Source organism: Corylus avellana, chromosome ca3, assembly GCF_901000735.1.
Source record: "Corylus avellana chromosome ca3, CavTom2PMs-1.0".
NCBI classification, from domain to species: domain Eukaryota; kingdom Viridiplantae; phylum Streptophyta; class Magnoliopsida; order Fagales; family Betulaceae; genus Corylus; species Corylus avellana.
This window is the reverse complement of record NC_081543.1, coordinates 313,530-341,442: the sequence shown is the minus strand read 5'-3', so window position 1 is coordinate 341,442 and position 27,913 is coordinate 313,530. Positions and strand designations below refer to the sequence as shown.

Sequence of the window (27,913 nt, the reverse complement as noted above, 5' to 3'; positions counted from 1 at the left end):
GCGCGTTAGGATCGACCCAAACAAAACGTTACCGTTTCTTGACCCCGCCTCCAAATCACAAAAAGCCTCTCTCTCTCCCTCTCTCTCTCTCCTTCCGATTTTCCTTCGGCTTTATCGAGAAAATCTAGCTCCGATAAAAATCTTGGCCTCACTCAACAACTACTACACACATACATATATATATATATACACTTATATTTATGGATCGGAGGAGGCCTGCGAGTCCGGTGTACGCGAGGCAGTGGAGCGGGGGTTCGAGCAGCACGGGCTCATCATCGCCGGCGATGTCTCCTGCGCACCCGAACTCGCGGCTGGGGCCCACTGGCTTCTCCACTGTCAAGCGCACCCAAAACGCCGCCGCTAAGGTCGCGGCGCAGCGCCTGGCTAAGGTCATGGCGTCGCAGACCACCACTGCTGACGACGACGAGGAAGACGATCTCGAGTTCAGATTCGGAGCCGGGCCTCCACCTGTACCCTCATCTCACTCCAGCGCCAACAGTAATAGTAATATTGCTACTTCTTTTCCTGCGATTTCGGTAGCTCGGCCTAATCGATCTCCGTCACCTGCGGTAACTTCAAGAATCTATGGTTCCTATAATGTGTTTTTGAGCCCAATATTGACTAAATTGTTTTGAATTTGGATTTGAATGATTTTAATTCTGAAGAAATTAAGTTTTCCATACAATTTTAGTCTTTAAATTTGTTTTGCTTGTGCTTTTATTTTAAATATTTTTGTTTTTGGAGATCCGAATAGTATCAACTTGATGTTTTTCAATGTTAATTGTACTAAAAATATCAAGCATGATCATAATTCTGTGGAATATGATTGAAATTCGAGACTCTCTTTGTGATGGAGATTAGGTATTTGTTCTTTGATTTTCGAGTTGCACTTATGAACTCCGGCTTTGGTGGTGTTGTGGTTGAGTTTATATGGTAATAGTTGGTGCATAGGAGGCTAATTGGGTTTCTGGTATTTTAATTAGTTAGGTCGGAACATAATAGAGCATGTTCCTTCGGTTCGTTCGACATCGACCGGAAGACCATCAATGTCAGTTCGTTCTACGAACTTGGTGCCACCCAGCAGATCCTCACTTAGAACTCCGATGACTATACCTCCGATCGATACTCCTACTAGTAGGAACAGAGAGAAAAGGTTTGCTTTAAATCTCCCTTGATTCTGTTTGAACTTTGTGCACAGGCTGGGTATTTATATTTGTCATCAACGGGGTAAAATCTCTGTTGAAAGTAATTTAGTGGAGATAGATAATGCATGGGAAACTTGGTTACTTGTGTCATCGCTCTAGTTCTCATTAATAATGATGTATTTAGTATTCTTTGACTTACCCTTCTCTCAATATGTCTTATACATGTTGATGGGTCAAACATCACTGATTAGTTTGTGCTAAGGAGAATCTTGTTTCCACTTGGTCCACTTAATGGTTGAAAGGTTTACCATCTATTGTTACCATTCCCTTCTCTCCTAGTTTCAGTAGAATTACATACTTTGTTCTGCCTTTGCCTGTTGGAATCTTATTCTTTTGGCTTTTATCTAGTCATAATTATGTGTCAATCCTCTGGGGTGCAATTAAAATTCAGCAGGTGTTGTTTTCCCCTGCACTAATACTTTCTGATCCTCAACTCTGGTGCCCATTACATGAGTCAACTTTGTACAGAATCTTCCCTTGTCCCCAAAAATTTGTATAAATGATCAGTTCCTTATTGTGATACAAATCACCATCTACCAACTTTCACTGCACTCCTTTTGTTATTCTGGCTACCTACCACTGGTAGTTTGGGATCAACGTTTTCTATGCATGAATTACATACGTGGCTGTGGCCATGCTTATTTTACGTATGGAGGTGTTTACATATGTAGTAGGTGCATTCATTTGCTGTCTGATAAGAAGTTGACGGACTTTATTTTCTAGGGTCTTTTGGTGGACAATTGATGTCATGCATTCTGTTGTTTGGATGTTATTACTGGTCTTATAATGCAGGTTTATGCCAGAGATTGGACAACTCAACTTAAAAGATAAAGGAGATCAGCGTGAAGCTTCTGCAATTCGTGATGAAGTATGCCATTCACATCATAAATTACTGTCTTGATAACAGTCACAGATAGCATTTGAAATATATTAAAGGAAACCTTATATGGTTTATGCCAACTTTAAACTCAGTATTTTGTGGAATTTGAAATGTAATTCTCGAAGCAATAGTTTCAAAGCTAACATGCAATGAAATTGCAGCTTGATATGCTACAAGAAGAAAATGAGGATATAATCAACAAGGTATGCAGTCTAAACTCAAAAAAGAAAAGAAAAAAAAAAGGTTGATTTTTATGCATATGTCATATGTGACATATTACATTGATGCCTGAGAATGTTGTACAGCTTAGACTTGCAGAAGAAAGACGTGAGCAAGCAGAGGCCAGAGCTAGGGAGCTTGAGAAACAGGTCAATTGTTTTAGTCAGTAATTGTTATTATTGTCATTTTAATCAGTTTACCTCTATTGTAAGTTTGGTTTCACATATGTGGTATAGATTTAATTGTCATTCTAATAGAAGATTTAATTCCATTGAATCTCTGTTAGTTGATGGTCCAACTTCCACCAACCAGGTAGAGATTAGTGAGCATACTGTAAAATTTTTTATTATAAATTGTACACCAAGCAATTTAGTTGGCAACCGAAGTTGGACAGCCTCCCTTTTGACTCTATTGGCAAGGTGGAGGCCAATTGGTTGGAAAGAGTGTTTGAGGAATGGTGAGGTTTTGGAGGTTGTGAAAGCTATGAATAGTGACAAAGCCTGGAACTTGTATGTCCTGGAAAAATACTTTCTTTTTTTCTTTTTGTATGTCCTGGAACTTGATATGCATTGCCCTACCTATAAGGAAAGTGTCAACTTCTTGCACGTTAAGTATATAATAGTGTATTCAAGTAGCCATTTGCTGGGCACTTGGGCTGGTTGCTATGAGTAAGTTGTCAGTCAGTTTATTTTGTTACCAATGTTAGTTCTTGTTCACGATGTTTAACAAATTAGCACTGAATTAATCTCTCGAAAGAGTGTTGGTGCTGATTTATCTCTGTTCATGTTGAATTCTACTTTTACAGGTTGCTACTCTTGGAGAGGGTGTGTCCCTTGAAGTCAAATTGTTGAAAAAGTAAATTTGGTTTGATCTGCTTTGCCATTTCATAGTTTAATATTCTTGGTATATAATTCTATGCATGATTATCTGCAGGAAGGAAGAAATTTTGCGTCAAAGAGAGGTATGTGTGGAGAATGGATGTGGCATAAATATGATATTGGCATTGGTTGAGCATTTGATTTTCTTTGATCAATAAACTTGAGACTAAACTTGATTAAACTTGCCAGTGGCCATTGGACCAATGGCATCTTCTCCCCCAAAAATAAGAGGTGCTGGGTGAAGTTATGGGTTTAATGTGTTGGAGTGTGTGAGTTGTTTAGTACCTATTCTCCAGCTACAAAAAAGAACAAGTCTCTAGGGGTGTTCAAGCGGTTATAACCAGCGGTTATGGCTATAACCGTTAACCGCAACCGCCTTGGGCGGTTATCGATTTTTAATAACCGCAACTGCCTAGCGGTTAGCGGTTATTTTATAACCGGCAGTTAGCAATTATTCAATTCAATAACCAGCGGTTTTATAGCCGCTTTTTTATATGGCCTTTTAGGCTTTTTAAGTGTTTTGGGCCTTTAATTGGCCTATTTTTTAGGCTTATTTTAAGGGTTTTAAGGCCAAAATGTTCCAAAAAAGATGAAAAAAAACATGCTGTTTTTTGGGCCAACCAATGTTTTTGAATAAAACTTGGCCCAAAACATCACATACCATATTATATATTTTATAATTCACATTCATAGTCATGTTTAACACCAAAATGAAGTTGTTTTGGATGTTATATTATATAACCGCTTTGCCCTACACCCTAAAACCGCTAACCGCAACCGCCCTAGGCAGCTAGCGGTTGGCGGGTCGGTTAACCACCCGGTTTGAACACCCCTACAAGTCACATATGAATTTTTAAATGATTTACAAGGGCTGTATTGACATTGTGTCATAATTTGGGATACGAGGAGCTTTTTGTGGCTGTTCTTAGACTGCAGAATGCTTTTTTGTCACAGGCTGCTCTAAAGGCTGCAAAACAAACCAAGGATGGGAGGGATGATGAGATTGCAGTTCTTCGTACAGAAGTTGAGGTAATTTTTGCCAATAAGCATGCTCAGATGTTCTCCCGTTAAAATATGTATTTTCCTAGTCTTTTTTTTTTCTTTTTTCCTTTTTTCTTTTTAATTTTTATTTCATGATTTTAACTAATAGTTTCATGCCTTGCAATTTTGTTTTGATTAGAACTTAAAAGATGATGCTGCAACAGCTCTGGAACACATTCGAGAAGCAGAATCTGAAGCAAAGGCTCTTCGGACAATGACACAGAGAATGATTTTGACTCAGGAAGAGATGGTTTGTCTTTTGATAATCAAGTGAGATTTATGACCATCTGTCCAGACTCCTAACTCTATTACTGTATCTGTATTTTAGGAGGAGGTGGTTCTTAAGAGGTGTTGGCTTGCTCGCTACTGGGGTTTAGCTGTACAGCATGGTAATCAACTTGTTACCCCCATCTTCTCGTGATTGAAAGAGGAAATGAGTTGCACACCTTACTTCAATGTGTCCTTGCTTGATGAGCAAACTGGGATGCATGAGCTTGGTTGTAAAATTTATTCTATGTGGATATGGTTTATTGAAGTTGCAAGCATGTTATCATCTAAGGCAAACAATTATGGATGCGCTTGTTACTTATCAAAAAAAAAAAAAAGGATGCTCTTGTTATTATAAGAAAAGTCTTGCATGGTTATTATTCTATAGTCAGATTCCTTCTTTTGTTTGTTTTTTTTTTTTGGTACAATTCTTTTGTTTTTTTGTTTCTCTTATCTGATATCTTGACGGATCTTTACTTGATAATTCATTTTTAAAGTATAGTAGTTTTAAGATACTCATTATTTTGGTTGTTTTCTCTGAGTTTCTTTTTCGGCGCTTGCTCTCTTGTTTTGTAGGCATATGTGCAGATATAGCAGCGTCAAAGCATGAACATTGGTCGTCTTTAGCCCCTCTACCATTTGAAGTTGTCATTTCTGCTGGACAAAAGGCCAAGGAGGAATCATTGCATAGAGGCTAGTTTTCAGCAATTGATAACATAAATTTTATTTTCTGTCAATTTCCAGTATTGGCTTTTTATAGCTCCCATCAAGTTAGTCTTTTACATTGTCTGAATTGGAGCAGGTGGCAATGATCCAGACAGGAGCAAGCCTGTCAGGGATATTAGTGATCTCACAGGAGAAGGAAATATAGAGAGTATGCTTTCAGTTGAAATGGGCTTGAGGGAACTGGCATCTCTAAAGGTTTTTTTTTTTTTTTTTAATTACTATTATTGTTTGTTAAACTGTGTTCATTTTTCTATTATTTGCTATTTTCCATGTAATTTTCCCTTAGATGTGTTCTGTAAAGATAAGGTACATGTGTGCCTTAAGGGTTGTTCCTTATCTAACATGGATTTTGAGACTCTTTCATTTTTACTTGTCATCAAACGTTTAACATAGATTTTTTTTTTTTAAAAAAAAATTCAATCTATTCTTTTTGCTTTAAAAGAAAGAAAATAAAATGGAAGGCCTAAATACTTACAATACATTTCTGTATCACTGCTGTTTCAAGGTTGAGGATGCAGTTGTGCTAGCCTTGGCCCAACACAGGCGTCCGAATTTGGTTCGGCAGTCCGCTTTAGGTATGGTCTTTTATTGTTTCATTTCATTCAGATATTTGTTGGCCTCAATGATGAATTCGATTGCATGGCCTTCTTGAACTGATCTATCCGTTGGTGTGTTATCTCTTGATTTCAATGCTTCCTTAATTTCGATTTGAATTTTTTATTTTTTTTGTCATTTGACATACATAGGTTTAATTTTAGGTCCCTGAGTGGGTGTTTCTCTTATATACTCCATGTATACTTTGGTTGTACCCCTTTGCAAGATTGATTTACTGATAAAAAATTAAACTAAAAAAAAAAAAAAATAGGTCCACATTATATAATATATGACACTAGAGTACCGGGCTCTTCCAACTTGATTAACAGTGTTTTGGTTTCATATTATTCATGGCTTTTGCATTCACATACAATTTTATGATCTAGATGCCATGTTTGTGGTGAAAAATAATTTTTAATTAGACGCAAGTCTGTCATAGTGGCTACTCTGAGAGAACTAGCATGCCATAAAAGATGACAGGGATAATAACATTGACATGATTCAGTGCTTATTTATCTTGTTATTTTTTTATTTCAGATTCCAAATCACCTGGTGATCCTAAGTTTATGGAGGCGTATGGTAAGAGATGTTCTGATCTGTCATTACAATTACTTTGTTACGCAATCATATAAGAGAATATTTGGAATGGTACTGGCAGGTCATCTCCATTTCATGATATCTTGACCTGCCACAGATGATTTATTATTCTTCTCGTTTTTTTTTTGGGGGGGGGTGTGGATGGGGAGGGGTGCTGACAACAAATTTCTTTCTCTCACATGTGCACATATTTTGACTTATATGTTGAGCAGTGCAATTGGTTGAACAGTTGATTGAAAGCGATGATGTTACAACTAATATTTGCTTTCCTCTCCTGCAGAATTAAGTGAAGAGGAGGCAGAAGATGTTCTTTTCAAAGCGGTCAGCTGCCTTTATTTCTTTTCTTATGATGTCATTTGGTGTTCATCTTCACTATCACATTCCTTATCAAATAGTTGGGGGGCGGGGAGGGGGGTCGGAGGAAAAGAGAGTTGTTGACGAAGAATCACTGAATGTGATAGAACATTATGTTCAGAAAATTTTTGGGTCCTTTGGTGGAAATATTAATCTTGATTTATTTGTTATATCAAGGCATCATTGACTAGCTGAAAACTTGGTTAGTATGTTGTAGAACTTGTGAGTTGTAAACAGAGCTATTCACCTGCAATGTCTTGAAATGATTTAGTTCTCGAAGTGAAGGCTCCGAAGTGAGCAGTGTTTCGAGACATGTTATGTATTTTGGTTGTTGATTTGTAAAATACTTCTATTTTGAAGAAAGAACAATTTATGTAAGTGTGCATTATATTTTCATAACTTTTAAATAATGTGTGCAGGCTTGGCTGACTTACTTTTGGAGAAGAGCTAAGGTACATGGTGTCGAAGAGGATATAGCAGAAGAGCGGCTTCAGTTATGGATCAGCCGTAGTGGGCAATCACCCACTTCACATGATGCTGTGGATGGTAAGCTTCATCAACATCATCACCCTCATGTATCATTAATTCTTTGCTACCATGTTATATTACTTTGAACAGAGTAACAACCCTAAATTTCACGTGTAGATCCCTATAACTTTGTGACATAGACATGCTGTGTTCGATGCTTCATTCTTATGTATGATATAAGTGTGAACGGAGTTGTTAACTAATATTTTGCATTTGGATTCAACAGCAAAAATATAAGACATACTTCATTGTCGCATTTTTCTTCGGACTACTTCAGATTATACTATGAACGAATGCATCCTCTTAACCTGTGTCAAAAATTTACATGTGAATTGAGAATAGGAGAATAGTTGCAATGTTTAGTTCCTTTTGAAGTTAGCTTGTGTATATTCATAAGCTAGACATAATTTGTCAGCTGATAGACGAACTCTGCTTGTGTATATATGCATAAGCTAGACATAATTTGTCAGCTGATAGACGAACTCTAATCACCTCAATGTGTGGTTTATGGCAGTGGAACGAGGTTTATTGGAGCTGAGAAAGCTTGGGATAGAACAGCAACTTTGGGAAGCATCCCGGAAGGAAATCGATCAGCCTCCTTCTTCTGAAGCTGCTAATCACAATCCCAATGCAGATTCGGATACCTCATGAAGGATTGCACCTTAGATATATTGATTTTGTCAAAATTTTCTGTATTTTTTTATTTTTATTATTATTATTATTATTATTATTATTATTATTATTATTATTTTCCACATGTGGTTTTCATCCAGTTTGCTGTTATAGTTGGTCATTCAAGATAACTAGAGACAATGCGTTACCGCCCAACAAGAAGAAAAAGAGAGACAATATATGTGTTACAAGATGTAGCTGTGGGATTGTACTTCATTGATCAAGAAAAGATAAAACAAAAACAAAAATAAAACTATGGGTCTCGGTCTCTGTCTCTGCAACAAACATGATACGATTGGATGTTGATCGAGTGTGCTCTGAATCCAGCTGTCTTGTTTGCACACAGAAATACTCCTTGCCATGTTGTCCCGTAAACATTCTCTATATATATATATATATATATATATATATATATATCTGGAATTTTTCTGGCTAAGCACCTATAAATGACTTAAAATATGTCTCTTTTAAACGCTAACTATTTCTGAGAACTGGTAGGCGAGACCAGTTTGGGGAATATTAACACAATAGGTAGTTTGGATGGAAATTGATATTGGGGTGATAATTTTGAGGAGGGCATGTGTACTATTTTTATTTTTTTGTACCGAGTAAAACTATACATCTATTTGTGTTTCTCAAAATAGGCCGGTGTATATTATTGATATCATATTTTTCAAAGGTAGACCCTGTCATAATACACTGCTAAAAAACAATTCTCACCTCTACATCACATTAAAACATTTTTCAAACTAAAAATACTGACCACTACCCATACATTAACAAATATAACCCTCTACCCCCACCCCAGTGAGATTCTCCCCCTCCTTGTGAGCAATGTGTCTTTTTTCGTATTTCTGCAACTTGGAAGCTAGATTTATCGTGCATATGTTCCCTTTTTGCCCACGCGCCACTCCTTTGTTTTCACCGACCTTTGCTCCACCTGATGTTGTTCCTCTCCATTGCATGTGCACCACACATGGCGCCATGGCAAGCATGGATTGTACATGCGGCCACCCCTTTTTTGGTTCTTGTAGTAGTTTCTTGGCTTCTTTGCTCTCTCTTCTCTGGATCTCCATAATTGATAATCCCCTTTTACTTATATGGTGACCTCTAAATCCAATTGCAGATTCAGATGCGGTATCCATTAAGCCCTTCCTTGCTAGTCAATGGTGACGCTCTTTTTCAATAGCTTCATTTTATTCATTCAACGTGCTTCCCTCCCTGTTGTAGTTTTCAAGTTCACTTGTCGATGTAGTAGGCATTGCTTTTGGCAACCAACCTTTCCTCTAGTCTAGCCTAAAAAAATGTCGATTCAGGTGGCCCATTCTTGGCTAGTGTGCCAATAATCTAATGGGTTGAACCATTCATTTGGTTAATTTTTATTACTTTTTTTAGATTTTTATTACATTGTAATGGTTGTCCTGGGTCTTTGTTAGGCGGATATGAGTTTTCTTTCAAATTAGGTTGGAGAAAATTCCTTAAATCTATTCTATAAAAATGACATGTCACTTTTCACACGAGAAACACGTGTTTTTCTCACATGTTTTTTGAAAATATTTTTTTTTCCAACTTTATCATTGCAATTAAAAAAAACATGTGTTTCTCACATGAAAATTGACATATATTATTTTTATAGAAAGTTTGAAAATTTTCCTCCAGTCCAATTTAAATAAAAACTCTATCCTAAGTTAGGCTGTCCCAACCTTATTTTTTGATTTATTTTCTTTGTACCTAATCTCCTCTTATGTCCCCTTATATTTGCTTAGGGAAAATAATAAATAACAACTCTTTTTCTTTTTCATTTTTTGGTTATTATGAGAAAAAGCTTGATTGTATTCTCCTCAACATCTCTTTTACAAATCTACCTACCATTTATTGTATGGAGATATAAAAGAGAATGCAACAATGCCAACAAGGACTTCTCTTTTTTTATTAAATAAAAAAGTCCTATATTTCCTTATGTCGGTAGACTGTAGTGTATAATATAAGTTTAGGCTTTTTTATTATTTTTATTATTGTTATTAAAGATAAGAAAGAAAGAAAGCAAAAAAAAAGAGCACTCCGTGGTCGACATGGTTGCTCCAACTCCGGCGAGGCCATCTTTCTTTTGCAGAGGCAGTGACCTCCATTGCACTGCCTCGCAGTGTTCTACGTATAAACTCACTGTGTTCTATTACTTTTAGGCACGACTACGTGGTAGTCCTCCCTGAAAAAGCGCCACAACCCTTAACCCTCTCTCTCTCTCTAAAAAGCAACTACTGCTTTCTGTTCCTCATCTAAAGTTTGACTACCCCAACCCAAAAACAAAAAGAAAATAACAATCTGACAATTATGGCAAAAGAGCAAAAGCTGGAATCTCCCCCTCTCCAGGTAATAATGCTATACAAAAGGAAAAAAAAAACCCCACCAAAATGATAATCTTGATGCAAAAGCATGTGGAACCCAACTTTTTACAAACACTTGAGGAACACTAAAAGGATAATCAATCTTGGTTCATATTCGAAATTGCATCACATCTATTGTGTATAACTGTGTGTGGATCTACGAGTTTTTCATTGCCTCTAGAGATATACTGAGGCTTTTGGATTTGGGTTTTGATTGCTTATATATGCGGGAATTTCAGGACAAAGAGGAAGACAAGGAAGAGCTGGACCTGGGACCCGACGAGCCTGACCCTCCATTGCCCTTAACAGTCACTTCCCGGGTCTGTCACTGATTAAATTGTAAAAGGATCTCTTTTTTTCTTTTAAGATTGCTAAAGAGAAGAATGTGATGAAATGCAGGTATTGTATATGTTGGGAGACATAACGGCGGGGCCGGCATTTAGGTTCAGCCAATGGCTAGATTTGGTTCGTAAACGTAGCGCCAGATATCGCACCTCTGGCTTCCCCCGCCTCAACTCTATGCCTTCTCCTTCTTCTTCTAGGTTCCTCTGCATTTTCATTTTCTCCTGCTGCTTTTTTGAAGTTATTTTCTTTCCATTGCATAAGTATTGGGATTTTTGGGAAATGTCACTGACATAAAATAAGAAGATAAGATTTTGATTTGTGGCAAAGGAAGCATTCAATTTTCAAGAGGCTAATAATGTTCATAGCAAATGTGGGATTTTCAGGACCAAAAATTGGAATATTTTTTCTTTCCTTGATCTGTAGCATTATATTTGGTTCTCTTTTTGCCATTTCATATCACTTACAGTTATAGCGAGTACCCACTACGACTATTGAGATTACTCAACTAACAAAGAGAGTTATTTGAGACTACTTAACAAATTAGTAATGAACTAGCAATTTTCTCATATTAACTAGTTCTGTCTGTTTCTGTTCTTTGAGATGTGATTTATAACTTCTTTCTTCTTCTCCTTCTTTTTTTGTTGTTGCTTACTTGACATTGTAATTGTTACTTAGTAGTAGTCATCGTGATTGCAATTCAGTGCAGGGGAAGTTATTGACGATTCAAAGAGTTCTCTGCCTCCTGAGCAGATTACGGAGACCAGCTTGTGGGAGAGGCTTGGTAAAGCTGCTATGTTGGATATCGAGTCCAGTTCTTTCTCTTGGGAAAAACTTTCTTCGCTTCACCACACCGAACATGGTAGTAGCAACGAGCATTCTGAGGATGAAATGAACAAAGCCCTTGAGGTATGTGCATCTGCTTCACTAGAGTATATTGGATCAATATGCTATTTGAATTTATGTCGGCTAGTCAAAATTTGAAGAACAAGCATCTGATGAAACGTAATCTTTCTTTGTTTATATGGAGTTTTCTCTTCTACTTTTTTGTTAGTGAAATCCTTGATTTCCTGCCCTGGGAAGTCGATGTGGATTGAATTACCGAAACATCCTAACTATTAATAAAAGCTAGTAAAAGGGTACTCTCAATTAATTCAATCTTGCCACCTCATCCTACTCCAACTATATGCCAATCTTTTCTAGCTAGAAGTAAGTTATAACATTTCTATTGTACGAGTTTTCAATATCTAATATGAATCTATTTCTTTTTCAGTGTTAAAAATTCGAGGAAAAATGATGTATATAATTGTTTATTTCTTATCTGCTACCTCAACTTCTCTTTTGTTTTCTGCATGTAGGTCACTGTGAATTCTGGAGGAGTTGTCTTCTTTGCCCTGTTCAACCAGCCAGGGAACGATGATGCTTCTTCAAAGGAAGCAGCGGCTGTTATAAAGATATCATCATCAAGGATGGCCACACAATCTGAACGCCTTGGCTACGAACTTGCAAAGTGGTTAGGTGTCCGAACCCCACAGGTTATGCCTTCTCACTATTGTATTTATGAGACATTTACTCTCTTAAGCAATCATGCTATCCTTGCCTGAAGTGATTCCATCGGAAATTTCTTTTTGTAGACTTCTTTTTTGAAAATATATTTTATTGGTACAATGCAGGGCAGAGTCATTCATAATTCTAGCCCGGAGTGGCTCCAGATAAGGGAAGCTGCAGAGAAAGCAAAAGATGCAGCAAGTTTAGAAGGAGACGAAGTTGGTGAAATGACTTGTTCAGAACTTTTGGAAGCACTTGAACTTAGCCGATGCCTCTTTTTTATGAGGTGCAGTTGGAACTTGGATTAATTGTGAACGAGTTATAGCGTGGTAGCATGAAATATCCATGCTTCTTTAGGAGGCTAAGGCAAATAACTTGCACCTATTTAAGTAATTGTTGATCTAATTAGAGTCTTTTTTAAGGGTAGGTTTGTTTTGACTCATTTGAGAGTCTCCAACCTATCTACCACGAACAGGTTAGGTGCTAAAGTTATGTGCAGAGCTGTCTTAGTGCACTTTGTCATCAAGGTGGTTTTTCTTCTTGATTTTCATCCGAGCTTGAACTAAGAAGAGCACTTTCATGGTGTATTGTAAAATCAGGCAGTCTTCCCAAATAGGGTTAATTGGTTCATGAATCAGCTCTCTACATGCGCACAACATAATTAAAAGTTCGATCCCTAGACAAGTGTTTTTGCTTGCTGGCTTGACATATGCTGCCAACCTTTACCCTATATTTCCCAGATTCAGTTCTCTCCTCCCCTTCCATAAATCATATTGACAACATGGATTTTTGACCCTTGAACCTGCCATTATAGCTGTGTTGGCACTAGAAAATCATTGATAAAACAGAGTAATCCTACACTTGGAGAAACACCCATATACTATACCGATACTGGTGTCCATGTAACAGTTGATTGCAATTCAAGGAGGAATTTCTTTTTCTAGAAGTTGACATTTTTTTTAAAAGAAAAAGATATGGTGTCATTAAGACTGAATGCTTGGTTTTTGCAGTTACGTGCATGGATCTCCGTTACTAGAGAGCTCAAGTCCATTTGAGTCACGGGAATATGCTGAAAAAACAGCAGCAGCCCTTGGTAGGGTGTTGATGTTGGACCTTGTCATTAGAAATGAAGATAGGCTCCCTTGCCGTCAGCTCAGATGGCGTGGAAATTCTGCAAATTTTCTGTTGGCTGACAAAATGGCCTCTGCAAATATAGATGCACTGGCCGAAGCATTTGATTCTGCAATCAAGCGATATAGACCAAGGGCGATTAAAGCTCTTAAAAAGGAGAGAAGGGGGACTTCTGTTGATAGCAGATTGAGCCCTCATGATCCAGGATTGGTTTCACAGGCCTCTGATCTTTCTGATATCATGGAATCACCAAAATCTAGTGAGATTAGCCTAAGAAGTCAGATGTCAAACGAATCAGTTTTTTCTGATTTTCACATTGTGGCTATAGACTCTGGTGTCCCTCGTCGACCTCCTGCTGGAAAACGTGCAAATGATCATGCCAATTATCCTAAATTGGTTGAGTTACTACTTAATAGCTCTCAGTACTCCTCAAATCTACTACATGAAATAACAGGAGGGAAATTGGGATCTCCTTTAGAGGACACCAATGCATCATCAGATATATTGACAAATGAAATGCATGCCGTTGTTCATGAATTCCGTAATGGATTCCGAGCTGCTATTAGGGATCTGCAGGGATTTCATATATTTTTACTAACACTTCATCAAAGACTGGACAGCTTATTACGAGCATTTTTGAACATTATGAATAAAATGTCATTAGGGGAGTCTGATAAAGAGGAGTTAGTGGTTCCTGAGTCACCTTCACAGGCTGCTGGAGCTGTTCATTGGCCATCACCACCATGTAAGGAACGATTTGTGAATGATAACCATCCAGATTTCAGTGATCCAGAATTGCAGAGATGTGCTCCAAGGTCGTCAGCTTCAGGAATTAGAGAAAGCTTAGACTCCTGTTCTTCCATTTCACGAGAAAATTGGCATGGAAAGTTTTACAAAGGAAGTGGGGAGCCTGTTCGTAGCCTGCGTTTGACCACAAAGCTGCGTGACTTCCATAGATTTGCCAAGGTTGGTAACTAATTGAAGCAAACTGAATTTTGCTTGATACTTGCTTGATATAGATTTAGTTGAAATTAATTTGTTCGTGACATGAAGCTGATATCAGGGTTTAATATTTTTTGGGAAGTTTTATCCTTTGATTTTATGTATCCCTGTGAATGAATCTCAAGTAGGCAATCAATGGATGCTTCTCAATTTGCTTCTGAGGCTACATATAGTGCAGGAAAATTGGATCCAAAAAGGTACAAAACTAGATGGTACTGATGGTGCTGCAGTGGCTTTAGTGCGATGTGTTTCAATGTTGATCTGTGGCGTATATGCTAGTGTTATGTTTGTTAACATGATTAAGTTGCACAAAATATCAGACATGACTTGTGGAAACTTGTGGAAAATATCAGACATGACTCATGTTACTGTATTAGATATTTGTAGTTCCTTTGAATGTAAATAGAAATTTTTGTGTGTCTATGTGCTGATTGACAAATAAACAAATAGATACTACAAAGAGGAAATAATATTGTGTATTATGTGTGTGTGATATATTAGAGCTTTGGTTCTGTTTTCAGAATTATTTTGATCTACATTCTTTGATTTTGGCTATAACTATGCTCAGATTGATGCTGAGTCAAATAAAGAATTGGAACAGTGGAATGAAATGCTAAGAAATGATGCTGTTAGGCTCTGCCAGGAGAACAATTTCAACACAGGGTTTTTTGAGGGTAGTGATAATAATTGTGTTGTTGATGCTTACGAATTGAAGGTAATATTGCATTCAACTTTATTTCTATGCAGAAGTAAAATTATTTATTACTTTTGTTGATGTTTGGGAGTGCATTCTACAAAGAGAACAATTTTCCCTATTTCTCTAATTTAACTTTCAGGTCAGACTAGAACATATTCTGGAGAGAATTGCATTGATATCTGAGGCTGCAAATACAGAGAGGCCATCTTCAATTACAAGTAGCCTATTCATTGGTGGGTCCTTGGCTGCAAGATCTGCATTCACACTCCAGCATTTAGGAATTACTCATATATTGTGTTTGTGCTCAAGTGAAATTGGACAGTCAGATTCTCAGTATCCTGAACTATTTAAATACAAAAATTTTTCTGTAAGGGCCCTTTCCATTCTTCTCTATACCAATTTTTGGTCCATTTTTCTGTAGAGAATGTTACTGGCTCATTTTGCGTCCAGCTAGATGCTCTCTCTCCCACTAAATTAAAAAAAAGAAAGGGGGGAAAAAATATTTTCTTGTTGACCTTCGTGTTCAAGATCTAACGCTTGCTGATATAATATATTTAAGAAGCTTCAGTTTTGTGTGTCAGTAACATCAGAGGCTAATTCAGGTCTCTGTTGATTATAGAGCTCGATTTCCAGATGATGTATTGAAACTGATTTTTACTGATTGACTACCATCCATATAAACAGATTCTTGACAGTGAAGATACAAATATTGGCAGTATCTTTGAAGAAGCTTCTGATTTTATTGATCAAGTTGAACAAATAGGCGGGAGAGTTCTAGTGCATTGCTTTGAAGGGAAAAGTAGAAGTGCCACGTTGGTGATAGCTTACTTGATGCTTAGGAAGTAGGTGAAAATTACTTGCTGCATGTTCTGTGTGTTTGAAATGAAATACGATTGTCTAGTGTATTGATCCGTTGTTGAAAGCTCTTCTTTTCTGCGATGCAGGAACTTAACTCTGTTAGAAGCATGGAATGCCCTCAAACGAGTTCACCGCCGAGCGCAGCCGAATGACGGGTTTGCCAAGATCCTATTAGATCTGGATCGGAATCTACATGGGAAGGTTTCCATGGAGTGGCAACAACGAAAGCCAATGATGAAGGTTTGCCCCATTTGTGGGAAGAACGCCGGTCTGAGCAGCAGCTCACTTAAGCTTCATTTGCAGAAATCACACAAGAAGCTGTCATCAGGGAGCGTGGACAGTGCCATGACCATGGAAATACAAAAGGCTTTGACGGCGCTCAAAATTAGCCGAGGGGGAAGTGTCAGCCCTACACAGAGGCAGTCTCATTCAATAATGGATGAATCGGATTAGCAAGCCTTTATATCAGCGGGCGAAACTGTAAAGATTAGGATATGCTTGTTTGTGTATTTGTTTTCTGTCTTCTTGTTTTTTGTACTCAAGACAAATACATTAACAAACATCTCAAAGCATTCTTCAAAACAGCTGGAAATATTGAGAAGGTTATAGTGCTCGTCTTGCACCAACTTGGTCAAAGTTTCTTTTATAACAAAACTTCTAACTTTAAACTTGTCCTGCAAGAGGAATTGGAAAGGACTAAGGAGTAATGTTATTTAATATTTATAGGACTCAGTCTCCTTTTTTATCCTCCCAAAGATACTTAGGCTTTTAAAATTACTGTTGAATCAAAATTCAATAATTTTAAATGTAATATTCAAGGAGATTAAAAGGAATGCAAATCAGTTACAAAAAAAAAAAAAAATGGAATACAAATCCTGAATCATTATTCATTTGGAAAGAGACATCCTCAAATGAACAAATTAGTGGAGACTAATCCAGTCTAGGTAATAGCAGATATCATTTAATAAAAAATCTAGATCCTTCTTCATTACGCCAATCACAATTCTACCAACATCTTTCTCCCCTGAGAATTTCCTTTGAATGCCTTTTGAAACTAAGAACTAGAGCCAGCAATTAATCAACAGCTTCCACTTCCACTTTCAAGTAGTCTTTTCAAGAAAATAGACTACAACTATGATTCAAATGAAAACAAGTACAAACAATATATCGGCATAAGTTGGTGAATAAAGAGGCCTAATTCAGTGCTAACTGCTCAGGAGCACCAGTGCTACCATTGAGCACTGTCACATTGCCATCTGAATCAACGTCCACAATAACTGAATCACCCTCTTTGATCTCTCTTGCAAGCATCTTCTCTGCCATGCTGTCCTCCAGAAGTCTCATTATGGCTCTTCTCAGAGGCCTTGCCCCATAGCTCGGATTATACCCTTCGTCCACCACTCTATCTCTGAACCTCTCTGTCACTTGAAGTTCTATTTCTTTGGTCTTCAGCCTATCAAACACCTCTTTCAGCATAATATCGGCTATCTCCTTTACCTCCAGCTTTGTCAGCTGCCTAAAGACAATCATCTCATCCAATCTGTTTAGAAACTCTGGCCTGAAGTATTGTTTCAATTCCTCAGTGACCAAGCTCTTAATACGATTATAACTGCTGTCCTTCTCGTCATAATCAAGATCAAATCCTATCCGGCGGCCTCCTTTCTCAATTACACTACTTCCCACATTTGATGTCATTATCAAAAGAGTATTCTTGAAGTCCACAGTTCTGCCCTTGCTATCTGTCAACCTTCCATCCTCAAGAATTTGAAGCATCATGTTAAACACATCAGGATGGGCCTTCTCGATCTCATCAAAGAGCACCACTGTATAAGGACGGCGCCTAACAGCCTCAGTCAGCTGACCTCCCTCTGTGTAACCAACATAACCAGGGGGTGAGCCAATGAGTTTGGAAACTGTGTGCCTTTCCATAAATTCACTCATATCCAGCCTAATCATGGCTTCTTCAGAGCCAAAGTAGTATGCAGCCAATGCTTTTGCAAGTTCCGACTTCCCTACACCAGTTGGACCTGAAAAGATGAAGCTGGCAATTGGACGGTTGGGATTCTTGAGTCCAACACGGGCTCGTCGAATAGCACGACTAATGGCTTTGACTGCTTCATCTTGACCAATGACACGCTTGTGGAGGGTCTCTTCCATCTTGAGGAGGCGGTCAGATTCATCTGTTGACACTTTCTCAACAGGAATGCCAGTCCAAGAGGAGACAATATGTTGAATATCCACCTCAGTCACCAAAGGACCTACATCTCCAGCCTCAGTCTCTGCCTTAGTCATTTCCTTGCCCTTGTCCACAACAGTTGATATCTGTGCCTTAAGGTCCATTTCTCTATCACGTAACTCTCCAGCCTGTTCAAGATTTTCATTTGTTGTTAGCTCAGGCAAACCCCAGAAAGAAAAGACAGTAGTCGGAACTAAGCAGGTTTTATGGCTTAGAAATCTCTAATATTCCGTGAGTGTGACAATAATTTATATGGGAATACATTTAAACTATTCGGCATCCATCAGACATTCACTATGCTTGCAAGCCATGATATAATCTCGTTCCTGGACATATAACAATGATCATATTTCAATTTGGTTCACATTTCACGGAAATAGTTGCAGTAAGTAAGGTCATCAAAAATCTCAACCATGCAAAAACTGCAAAAGTACTAAACAACAAAGATAACTTTGTACCTTCTCGAAGTCTTGGCTGCGAACAGCTTCATTCTTCTCCTTTGTAATCTGCCTGAGCTCTTTCTCAAGTTCTCTAGCTTCTTCTGGTAGCTGCAAAGAATGGATCATGTCAAGAGTCAACATAAAACAAGTGAAAGTCAGGATGGATGGTGGCGGAAATGATATACACGTCATACCTGTGCATGACGGAGACGAACCCGAGAACCAGCTTCATCAACCAAATCAATCGCTTTATCAGGCAGAAAACGGTCACTGAAGTATAGAGAATAATACGTTAAAAAAAACATCAATGGAGCATGAAACATGTCCAACACAAATTTATGTTCTTCCATTACGCTATACAATTCACTGACAGGATGTTCCTAAGCAAAACTGACAATCAACTCCACCAAATACCATCAATCCTTTTTGTTACATGTACACCTCAGAAAAAAATTCAGAAGTTGCGGTCCTTAATTTGGTGGACAACCTCCACAATCAGTACTAGCATACAGTATAAAACATAAGAAAAGGTAATATTCCCCTAAAAGTTCTCTTAAATTGTTAACTCAAATTGTGTTCCCATATTTGTTTTTAAAAGTAACAGTAACCAGGGACATATCGTTCAGGCTACTTATCTCCACCATACCTCAAAAATATCAGTAACCAAAGCGCCAACATAGCATGGCAGTTCACTACTAGAATACAGATTTTTTTTTTAGAGAAAAAAAAAAAAAAGAGTGTAGTCAGCACCTTGTGACCCCACCACATCAACCGAGAAGAAAACATATTCTAGAAGTAACTCTCATAAGCACATGCTAGAAATAATACCTCCTCAAAGCTTGACATAGCTTCTGGAGAGAAGAGAAAAGGAAGACCAAGGCAAGGACAATGATGTTCAAATGCTATAAATATGAAGTACAACAGAAAAGCTGTCTACCAAGCAATTAGGAATATTGGAAAAATTACAAAACTAATTTTCTTTCAAATAATGCTCCAATAGAAATGCCAAGCCAGATATGTAATGTACTTGCAACAATCAATGCAGCTTCAATTCATCAGCAGGTTTCTCAAATAAACATATAACAACCTTCATGTTAAGCATCATACTCAATTATGGTATTTTATTTACAGCAACTTTCCAGTGGCAGTAAAATCATATTTAATAATGAAAGTGCTGAACACGATGCTAATCCAAAACGGAATTATTCTAAAGATCAGAAACCTGATGTACTGGTAGGAAAGCTGTGCAGCAGCCACCAACGCTTCATCAGTGTATCGGAGCTTGTGATGAATTTCATAGCGCTCCCGAAGCCCCTTCAAAATTTGTATGGTTTCATCAACAGTTGGTTCCGGCACTTTGACTGGCTGGAACCGTCTTTCCAACGCTGGGTCCTTCTCAATATGCTTTCTGTATTCGTCTAGTGTAGTGGCTCCAATGCACTGCACCAAAAGAGATGAAACTGACCAACTGAGACTTTGTGCTATACATCGAAGATATACATTAGTAACCTATTTTGAACATATTAATAGAGATGGAAGAAAGTGCATAGTAACTAGCTCAATCTAACTGTAGTTAAATCTCCTATAATAGTCGAAGTTTGCGATAGTTTTTTTTCACCTTTTGCAATCACTCCAAAAGGCAAAAACAAGAAGTCCTAGCAAAGTTTAAAACTAAATAAAAAAATCCCAGAAACGTGATCACAAGCTAATTTGACCACACTGACAGGCTTAGAAGGATGCACATTGTGGCTAGTTCAATTTGACTGTAGTTTAATCTCCTATAATAATTGAAGTTTGCGATACTTCTATTTCACCTTTTGCAATCAATCAGAATGGCAAAAACAGAAAATATTATATAGATAAAAATTAAAAAATAAATAATAAATGATAATTCTCAACAGCGGTGATGATCAGTCGCTGGCTCCATCATGTGTGGTAGTATGTCAAGCAAATATATCATCTACAGAAATATAAACTCCGACAATCTGGAAACCCAAATCAGTTCTAGCACCATGGCAAAGGAAAAGCCCAGTACACCACCCAAGGCATGGGCTCTAGCACCATAGCAAAGCAAATAAGAAAGATTAATACTACACACATTTCCACTTCCCCACACCCATTTCTCCACACCCTTAGGTGGCTTTTAAAACCACCATGATCCATCTCAAATCCAATGGTGGTTTTAAAAGCCACCTAAGGGTGTGGGAAAATTTGTGTAGGGAAGTGGGAGTGTATGTACTCCATCAAAAATGTATAACTACAACATCTATGCAACATAGGCACCAACGAAGAAGTTGACAATGACTTAAATAGCCAACATATAGTCAATCTGAAGCATAAACCTATAAAAGATGCAGGTAATGGAGATCACCAATTTCTAGTTGCTTCCTCAAATAGATTATATATAGCACCCAAAAAGCCAACCTTACTGGAGGAACTTGATGAATAAAGAAAACAAGTCGATACATTCATTGAGTTCTCATGTACATAAAAGTTACCTGCAGTTCACCTCTTGCAAGAGCCGGTTTCAATATGTTTGCAGCATCAATTGCTCCTTCTGCTGCTCCTGCTCCAATTAAAGTGTGCACCTCGTCAATAAAGAGTATTATCTCATCACTTTGTTTGATTTCCTCCATTAGCTTCTTTAATCTCTCCTCAAACTCTCCACGATATTTTGTGCCAGCAACAAGAAGACCCATATCCAAGGTAATAACCTATATTATACAAAAGAAAAAACATATATAATTACATTGTTTTCACAATAATGAGGTAATCAAAAGCAAGGTTGTCTTCTTGAACTGTTCTGCCTATGTATCAACAAATTTCTATGAATCTAGTACCCAACTCCATTGATTCATAAAATTTCAAATGAAAAACCTAATAGGCTTCATGCACAAACAACTTATGATAAGCCACAGAAATTACAGCCTTAACATGCTAAGGTGAACATGTTGAACTATATTACTGGTTTTGCGCCCCACCCCCCCCACCCCACACGCCTAATACCCTAATCTGAATGTTGCTAAGATCTTAGTGGAACACTCACCTTCTTCCCCTCTATTGTTTCAGGAACATCACCAGTTGCAATTCTTTGAGCAAGCCCTTCTGCAATTGCTGTTTTCCCAACACCAGGTTCTCCAATAAGACACGGATTGTTTTTGGTCCGCCGGCCCAAAATTTGGGTGACACGTTCTATTTGCTGTTGCCTTCCAACAACAGGATCCAATTTACCCTGGAAAAGCAAGAGATGAGATTAGAAACTAGCATCTATATGAAAAAGTAGCAGAGTCATGATATATCAGAAACGAAATAAAAGAGTTTCATAACTACCTCCTCTGCTAACTTAGTCAGATTGGTCCCATATTCCTCCAGCGTTGGCATCTTATTGCCACTGCTGCCTCCTCCAACACCAGCACCAACAGCTTCTGTGCTCTCACCAACCATACGAATAACCTGATCATTCCAATTAAAGTTTTCTCAGTTAATTTTTCTTTTTGAAATAACAGTCGAGGAATTCCCACAAAACAAACAAAAAAATGTTTGATGTAAATGAACATATAATGCTTGCCTGGGTGCGAATGTTACTTGGGTCAGCACCTAAATTTTCAAGAACACGAGCCGCTACACCCTCACCCTCACGAAGCAGTCCCAGAAGCAAGTGCTCTGATCCAATATAGTTATGGCCTGAGAAGTTCATGAAATGTGTCATTTTCAGAAAGATCAGAATTATTCTAGATATGCCAGTAATTACTAATAACGAAATTACATAGAAAACCCTAAACCCCCATTAGAGGATCAATTCAAAAAAGGGGTAATATGTTCCTGACACATTCAATTACAATCGAGCTATTAGTTCCCAAAAATCATATTACTTTTCCATTTGGTATAATCATGTTAACAGCTGACAATTTCAGTATGATTGTGACTCAAAAAAATAAACTTTCCATACACAAGTTTAGGTTTTACAAATTGAATGATAGCAGATTGACTCATTGAGGTTAAGGTTGAGGCACAAAACCACATCCATTGCCGCAATTACATATAAAAATCACTGGAAATGAAACAGGGGCTAAAAAGAAAGGGGAGCAAAGAAAAAATGATAGCAATTGTCATATAAAAAATAAAAAAAATCTCCCTAAAAGTCGCAAGTGACAAGATCTAAAGGTGTTATAAAACAAGCGGCGGAAGAAAAAAAATGCTACCAAGTTGGCGGGCCTCCTCCAGCGAGAGTTCCAAAACACGCTTTGCACGGGGAGTGAATGGAATTTCCACAGCAACAAATCCACTACCCCTTCCAATTATCTTTTCCACCTCTACACGTGCATCTTTAAGATTGATTCCCATAGATTTAAGAACCTTAGCAGCAATGCCAGTGCCTTCACCAATCAGACCCAACAAGATCTGCTCCGTGCCAACAAAATTATGACCAAGCCGCCTAGCTTCCTCTTGCGCAAGCATAATTACTTTAATTGCCTTTTCTGTGAAGCGCTCAAACATTGCTCTTGCTACACATCTGCTACCCCTTCCTCGCAGAGAATTGACTGAAATTGACACCTTAGAAAGAAAATCTAGCTCAGGTCTCATCATAGTATCTACAGCATTAAGACTTCGCAATCCTGAGAAGCCCCTCATTTTCAATCCTGGTGCTTGTAAACTAGACATCATTCTGACAGATCTCTTTTCTTTTTCAGATCCTTTAGATAGGCTAGACCTCTGGCTAGCCCTTAAAGGAGGAATGCTAGTATGAGTAGATGTTGATTGAAGCAAAAGCCTAGCCATGATGCCGACCCACTACCCTGCATTTGGTGATGACACATGTCAGTCAACAATTCACACACACACACTCATGCACACAGAGGAATAGAGAGAAATCGAAAGAACATATTCTTGGAATTCCAATTTTCCAAAAAAGCTTTCAAGATATAGAATATAGGATCCTCTCTGCATACATACAAGTTCCCAAAATTACGAACCAACAGGCAGCTGGCTAAATAATGATTAATATTAAACTAACATAAATATCAGCTTCCCTCCTAGATATAATATCAGAATACAAACACTGCTCATAGTTCATGATTAGCAGCCAAAACTCTTTTTGACAAATTCTAAGCTTATGCCATCAACACAGTAATTAACTACAACGCCATAACAGAAACAATTAAAACGCATCAAACCTCGCAGAAACTTACTGTTTTAAGCACACCTCTACGGTCAAAGAAAGGTAAGGAGGGATAAGGAACTGCGATCAATATGTTACAGAGTTCACGTACTAGCCTTATGCAATATACTACCTATAACTCATGATTTTGAAAAAGATGTCTTAGTAAATGATAATGGAAAATGCCACAATGATGCTATACTGTGAGTAACAGAGAAAGATAAACACCGTATGGATGAATAGCAGCAGAGATTTTAACCAATAGTATCTTAATCCAACTGGGTTCAGCAATCATGTGCTGTCACTCAATCCAGTAAAGTTATTAGGCATTAACAACCACATAAGGACTCTCCTATTACACAAACTGCAGCTCAGGTGCAATCCAAGTTCCAACTCAAACAAGAAACAACTCTAAATCAAATTATTGATTCATGAGGTTGACGGTAACAACATACTTGTGAAAATAGCAAAGTTCGTCGAACGCAATGGATAGATGAAATTACAAACTATCTCATAAATAGAGCAAAACAAGCACCCACCAAAGAGCAAACAAGTAAAACGGAAGACAAAGGTCAAATATCTACATGGATAAGAGATATAACCAAGAAGATGAAGAAAACCCTAAAATTCGGAGGCGGAGAGAATCCAATTAACAAAGAGGCATAGACACAACGAAAACCCTAATTCCAAAACGCACTGAATGAAGCAACCAACAACCACCGGATTGATAAAACGCTCACCTAAACTCTCCCAATGAAGTTCAAAAATTAATCTTTTCAATGAAAATTCGATATCAGAGAGAGAGAGAGAGAGAGAGAGAGAGAGAGACCTAAAAGGCGTGTTTCCGTTTGGGCAAAGAGAAAAGGGAGAGGCAGAGAGGCCCTTTTTCCAAATGGTCGGCCAAGGCGAGAGAGATAATAGAGATGAGGTTCGCGATTAAGAGAAGTGACTCGTCAGAGCTCTTTTTATCAACGACGGTCCATCAGTATCCATGCACCGTCTCTTACCGAATAATCTTGGTGACAGTACTAATCTCACGACGTTTCACCTAAACTATATCACGGATGCATCCGAGGCGTTGGATCCCAATACTCCTACACGGTCAAATCTTAATCTCCGAGTTTTGAAGTGATTCCTGTAGCGAAACCCACAAGCCTCATCTGTAAGTCAAGGCTGGTTTGGGTCGGCATCGTGTCCCTAGATATTTTTTTGTTGGTGACTATGTTGCCCTTATAATCACCATGCACGCTTTTATTTGGGGCCATGTAGTAATAATGCATGGAGTTAGAAATAGCGGTTGGTGCATTGGAAAATATAGAGTACACGTCTCTTTAGCACAGCCGTATACGAGACCCGTTTCTGGATTTTTTTATTTTTATTTTTTTGTGTTTATTTAGGGGAAAAAGAAAAAGAAAAAGAAAATGCTGACAACTTGTTTGATAATGTATTTTTTTCAGGACAGAAACAAAAGACACAAATTAAAATGAATTTCATAATTAAAAACACCCTTTTTAAAACAAAAAAAATCGAAAACAAAAAACATTAGCACATCACCTTTATAAACATTGAGCTTATTTGGGAAGAAGAAGAAAAAAACAGGCTACTCTTTTTTTTTTTTTTTTTGGGGTAAGTACATAAGAAAGCAACAAACTACAAACTAGGAAAGCAATTAAAAGTCTAGAGGGTCATAGTGACAGGGAACGCAGCCAAAAAATTTTTTGGCCGCGGCCCAACGTGTCGCATAATGAGCGCAAAAGTTTGCAGTTCTAGTGACTTTCCTAACTTCCCAAAAGAAAGATGCGGAGATAGAGTTAATGGTATCCGAAATAACGGAAGAAATCCACCAATTAAGAAAGAGAACCTTGTAGATTTGGAGTTTGTAGGGCCTCTCAATTCTGTCAAAAATCAATGATGACAATGTGTGCGCTAACAAATAAAAATATCAGCCAGAATTGGGTCGGCAACCTTGAATTTGGTCTAGTTGTCACCTTCACCACCTTATTTTCTCTCATTTCTATTCCTTCCATTCTTTTCTAAGATTTTTGTTTCCCCCACTGACCTCAATTATACAATCAGAAAGATATTGATTCATAGATGTACTGGGCCTGAGCATGGGTCAAAATTTGGTGGGCTAAGACCAGGGAAGCAAGGGATATGTAGATAATCATTACCACTTCCATCATCCTACAAGAAGGCCTAGAGAGGCCCACAAATATTTTTCTCATCTCAAGTGAACAAAGCAAATTCAGGACCGATAACACGTTAATATAGTGAAATGAGAGTGTAATATGTAATATTATTCTTATTAGATTAAGGAGCGGATATATTGAATTCTGTGGTGAGAGTTAAGAAGAAAAAAAATAGCATGAAATTTAGAAAGATTAATTGGCTTGCGTGTAGTCTATACTAGTGATTAGAAAGTAATCGAATAAGCTGTTGACGGCCAAGACAATATATCTAAAGAATCAATTAAGGAAAAGAAGTACGCGTGTTTAAGTCCAACAATTCAAGCAACGCATGTCACAGTTTACTGGACAAGTTACCAAAATTCCCTTTGTGCTCCATGTCCATGGCATGGCACAAGCCAAAAGCCCATATGCTCAAGCCCAAGTTAAAAATCGCAACTTGGTTCTTGGGCCTTGGTTATGCAACAGCCATGTAAATATCATGTCATCATCTCTGCAGGCTTGGTTGATTATAGTCGTAGTAGCTTCTGTTGTCTCTTCTCTTTCTAGCTTGTTGCTTCTTGTTTGATTTTTTCTTTTCTTTTCTTCTCTGCTACAAATTAAAAATAGCTTGAAAAAGCTCTCAATCCCAACAATTTCAACTCTTGAAGGAATGCTGTCTCTGTCATTATTGCCACCCTTTTATTCCTTCTATGCAGCAGCAACAGTGACAAAAAGGTTATTCAGTGCATCGATCCTGAATATTGGACATTGATATGGCAGGCATGGGTAGCTAGCTGTAGCTCAAAGGCAGGATTTTCGTAATCCATTGTACTGCTTCCACAAAATTTAAATTTTAAGCGTACAAAAAGTAATGCCACTTTTTTTCTGATCTGTAAGGTGGCCCTATTTTTCCAAATCTGCTCCTGTATATACGAATCCACATGTATAGGATATGGAAGATGGGTTCAAGTTCAATGCCTCTCTTCAAATGGAAAATTGCCAATCTTGTTGTTCATTTGATTCAGGATGAAATTGATAATAATCACTCAGTGCAGCTTACCTATGTCATTTCTCTTTAAAAGTAGAGCTATATATGTTAATTCATTCCAATCATCATCATTTCAAAAATGTTTATTGTTGTGGAAAATAATTAAGAATGGCCTATATATAGAGGCCAGTTAACCTAATAGTAATACAAGGGTCCAAATAATAAGAAGGACAAATACATGCAGTACATTGAGGTCAATGTTAAAATAATGATTAAGTAATTAAGTTTACTATTTCCTATAAGTATAAGCTTTTAGGATAATTAGTAATTTAATACTCAACATTGAATTTGAGCTTATGTAATATACCCTAATATATTCTTTACTTTGTCTGAGCAAATGGAGAAAAGGGTTACTAAGAAAACAAAAAATCAATAGGAAAAGGGCTCCCCAACAACAATGAACAAACCCAAACCTAAACCTATATACAATGCAGAAAATACATTATATATTCACAAGATGAAGGGCATGCTCATATATAGTGGCCCTTGGTTTTTCGATAATTCCAACCAGATGATTCAACTTGCTTTAATGATCACATCATAACAAAACTAGTAGTACCACAATTTCATCAGGCAGCTAGGAAACTGTCATTTTCACAAACTGTCTGTAAAATTAACATATGTAATAGTGTTGTGTGGGGTAGGCCTTAAGCTCACGAGGCTAGACAGGAAATATTAAAGACAGTTTCCCTTCCAAAGCAGCCCAAGTACTGCAACTTATTTAAGGATTTTTTGTCACCCTCTTCGCCCCAGATCATTCTTTATAAGTTAACATTAAGTGCACTTAAATGTGGTACAAATTTCCAACCCATCAGTGAATTTATAATTCATTTGAAAGCATGGTCCAATGGGTAGATAGCAACAGATTCAAATCTTAGCAAAATTATGAAGTTTGTATGAGGAGATGGAAAGTAACTGTTGAGCAACCAGAAAAAGGAGA

The 27,913-nt window shown here is 37.7% G+C and overlaps 3 protein-coding genes across 6 annotated transcripts; 2 read left to right on the top strand and 1 right to left on the bottom strand.

Annotated features, from left to right (window-relative positions):
- The first annotated feature begins 81 nt into the window (after nucleotides 1–81).
- On the top strand, nucleotides 82–8,061 carry LOC132173722 (coiled-coil domain-containing protein SCD2-like). Of its 2 annotated transcripts, none has more exons than XM_059585305.1 (17): nucleotides 82–569; nucleotides 984–1,153; nucleotides 1,998–2,073; nucleotides 2,247–2,288; nucleotides 2,391–2,453; nucleotides 3,110–3,159; nucleotides 3,238–3,265; nucleotides 4,137–4,211; nucleotides 4,363–4,473; nucleotides 4,552–4,612; nucleotides 5,067–5,183; nucleotides 5,293–5,411; nucleotides 5,722–5,791; nucleotides 6,348–6,389; nucleotides 6,688–6,728; nucleotides 7,181–7,307; nucleotides 7,804–8,061. In XM_059585305.1, the coding sequence occupies exons 1-17, from the start codon at nucleotides 201–203 to the stop codon at nucleotides 7,938–7,940; spliced, it is 1,698 nt and encodes a 565-aa protein (XP_059441288.1). In that variant the 5' UTR covers nucleotides 82–200; the 3' UTR covers nucleotides 7,941–8,061. The 2 variants fall into 2 exon arrangements, with proteins under 2 accessions (XP_059441288.1, XP_059441289.1); XM_059585306.1 differs by having other exon boundaries at nucleotides 479–569; nucleotides 988–1,153.
- A 1,939-nt stretch (nucleotides 8,062–10,000) lies between these two features.
- LOC132174733 (dual specificity protein phosphatase PHS1) lies at nucleotides 10,001–16,531 on the top strand. 2 transcript variants are annotated; one of them, XM_059586388.1, is made up of 11 exons: nucleotides 10,001–10,331; nucleotides 10,585–10,665; nucleotides 10,745–10,887; nucleotides 11,392–11,596; nucleotides 12,046–12,222; nucleotides 12,361–12,521; nucleotides 13,246–14,332; nucleotides 14,937–15,083; nucleotides 15,205–15,432; nucleotides 15,750–15,907; nucleotides 16,010–16,531. In XM_059586388.1, exons 1-11 carry the CDS (start codon nucleotides 10,293–10,295, stop codon nucleotides 16,374–16,376), a joined length of 2,793 nt encoding a protein of 930 aa, XP_059442371.1. In that variant the 5' UTR covers nucleotides 10,001–10,292; the 3' UTR covers nucleotides 16,377–16,531. The 2 variants fall into 2 exon arrangements, with proteins under 2 accessions (XP_059442371.1, XP_059442372.1); XM_059586389.1 differs by lacking the exons at nucleotides 10,001–10,331; nucleotides 10,585–10,665 and having other exon boundaries at nucleotides 10,793–10,810.
- Nucleotides 16,532–16,785: 254 nt separating this feature from the next.
- LOC132174734 (ATP-dependent Clp protease ATP-binding subunit ClpA homolog CD4B, chloroplastic) lies at nucleotides 16,786–24,698 on the bottom strand. 2 transcript variants are annotated; one of them, XM_059586390.1, is made up of 10 exons: nucleotides 24,587–24,698; nucleotides 22,802–23,395; nucleotides 22,168–22,283; nucleotides 21,930–22,052; nucleotides 21,646–21,831; nucleotides 21,098–21,313; nucleotides 19,822–20,039; nucleotides 18,794–18,869; nucleotides 18,618–18,707; nucleotides 16,786–18,287 (listed from the first exon to the last, which is right to left on the bottom strand). In XM_059586390.1, the coding sequence occupies exons 2-10, from the start codon at nucleotides 23,376–23,378 to the stop codon at nucleotides 17,118–17,120; spliced, it is 2,772 nt and encodes a 923-aa protein (XP_059442373.1). In that variant the 5' UTR covers nucleotides 23,379–23,395; nucleotides 24,587–24,698; the 3' UTR covers nucleotides 16,786–17,117. The 2 variants fall into 2 exon arrangements, with proteins under 2 accessions (XP_059442373.1, XP_059442374.1); XM_059586391.1 differs by lacking the exon at nucleotides 24,587–24,698 and adding an exon at nucleotides 24,498–24,559.
- Between the last annotated feature and the right edge of the window lie 3,215 nt (nucleotides 24,699–27,913).

What these genes read in the sequence shown, in the direction of transcription:
- LOC132173722 (XM_059585305.1), top strand. Translation starts at nt 201, where the DNA reads ATGGATCGGAGGAGGCCTGCGAGTCCGGTGTACGCGAGGCAGTGGAGC. An exon ending in TTTTGACTCAGGAAGAGATG is followed by an intron (nt 4,474 to 4,551) that starts GTTTGTCTTTTG and finishes TCTGTATTTTAG; the next exon opens with GAGGAGGTGGTTCTTAAGAG. An exon ending in GGGTTTAGCTGTACAGCATG is followed by an intron (nt 4,613 to 5,066) that starts GTAATCAACTTG and finishes CTTGTTTTGTAG; the next exon opens with GCATATGTGCAGATATAGCA.
- LOC132174733 (XM_059586388.1), top strand. Translation starts at nt 10,293, where the DNA reads ATGGCAAAAGAGCAAAAGCTGGAATCTCCCCCTCTCCAG. An exon ending in AAATGAACAAAGCCCTTGAG is followed by an intron (nt 11,597 to 12,045) that starts GTATGTGCATCT and finishes TTCTGCATGTAG; the next exon opens with GTCACTGTGAATTCTGGAGG. An exon ending in GCTTACTTGATGCTTAGGAA is followed by an intron (nt 15,908 to 16,009) that starts GTAGGTGAAAAT and finishes TCTGCGATGCAG; the next exon opens with GAACTTAACTCTGTTAGAAG.
- LOC132174734 (XM_059586390.1), bottom strand. Translation starts at nt 23,378, where the DNA reads ATGGCTAGGCTTTTGCTTCAATCAACATCTACTCATACTAGCATTCCT. An exon ending in TTGCAAGAGGTGAACTGCAG is followed by an intron (nt 20,040 to 21,097) that starts GTAACTTTTATG and finishes CTTTTGGTGCAG; the next exon opens with TGCATTGGAGCCACTACACT. An exon ending in CTTTCCTACCAGTACATCAG is followed by an intron (nt 18,870 to 19,821) that starts GTTTCTGATCTT and finishes TCTATACTTCAG; the next exon opens with TGACCGTTTTCTGCCTGATA.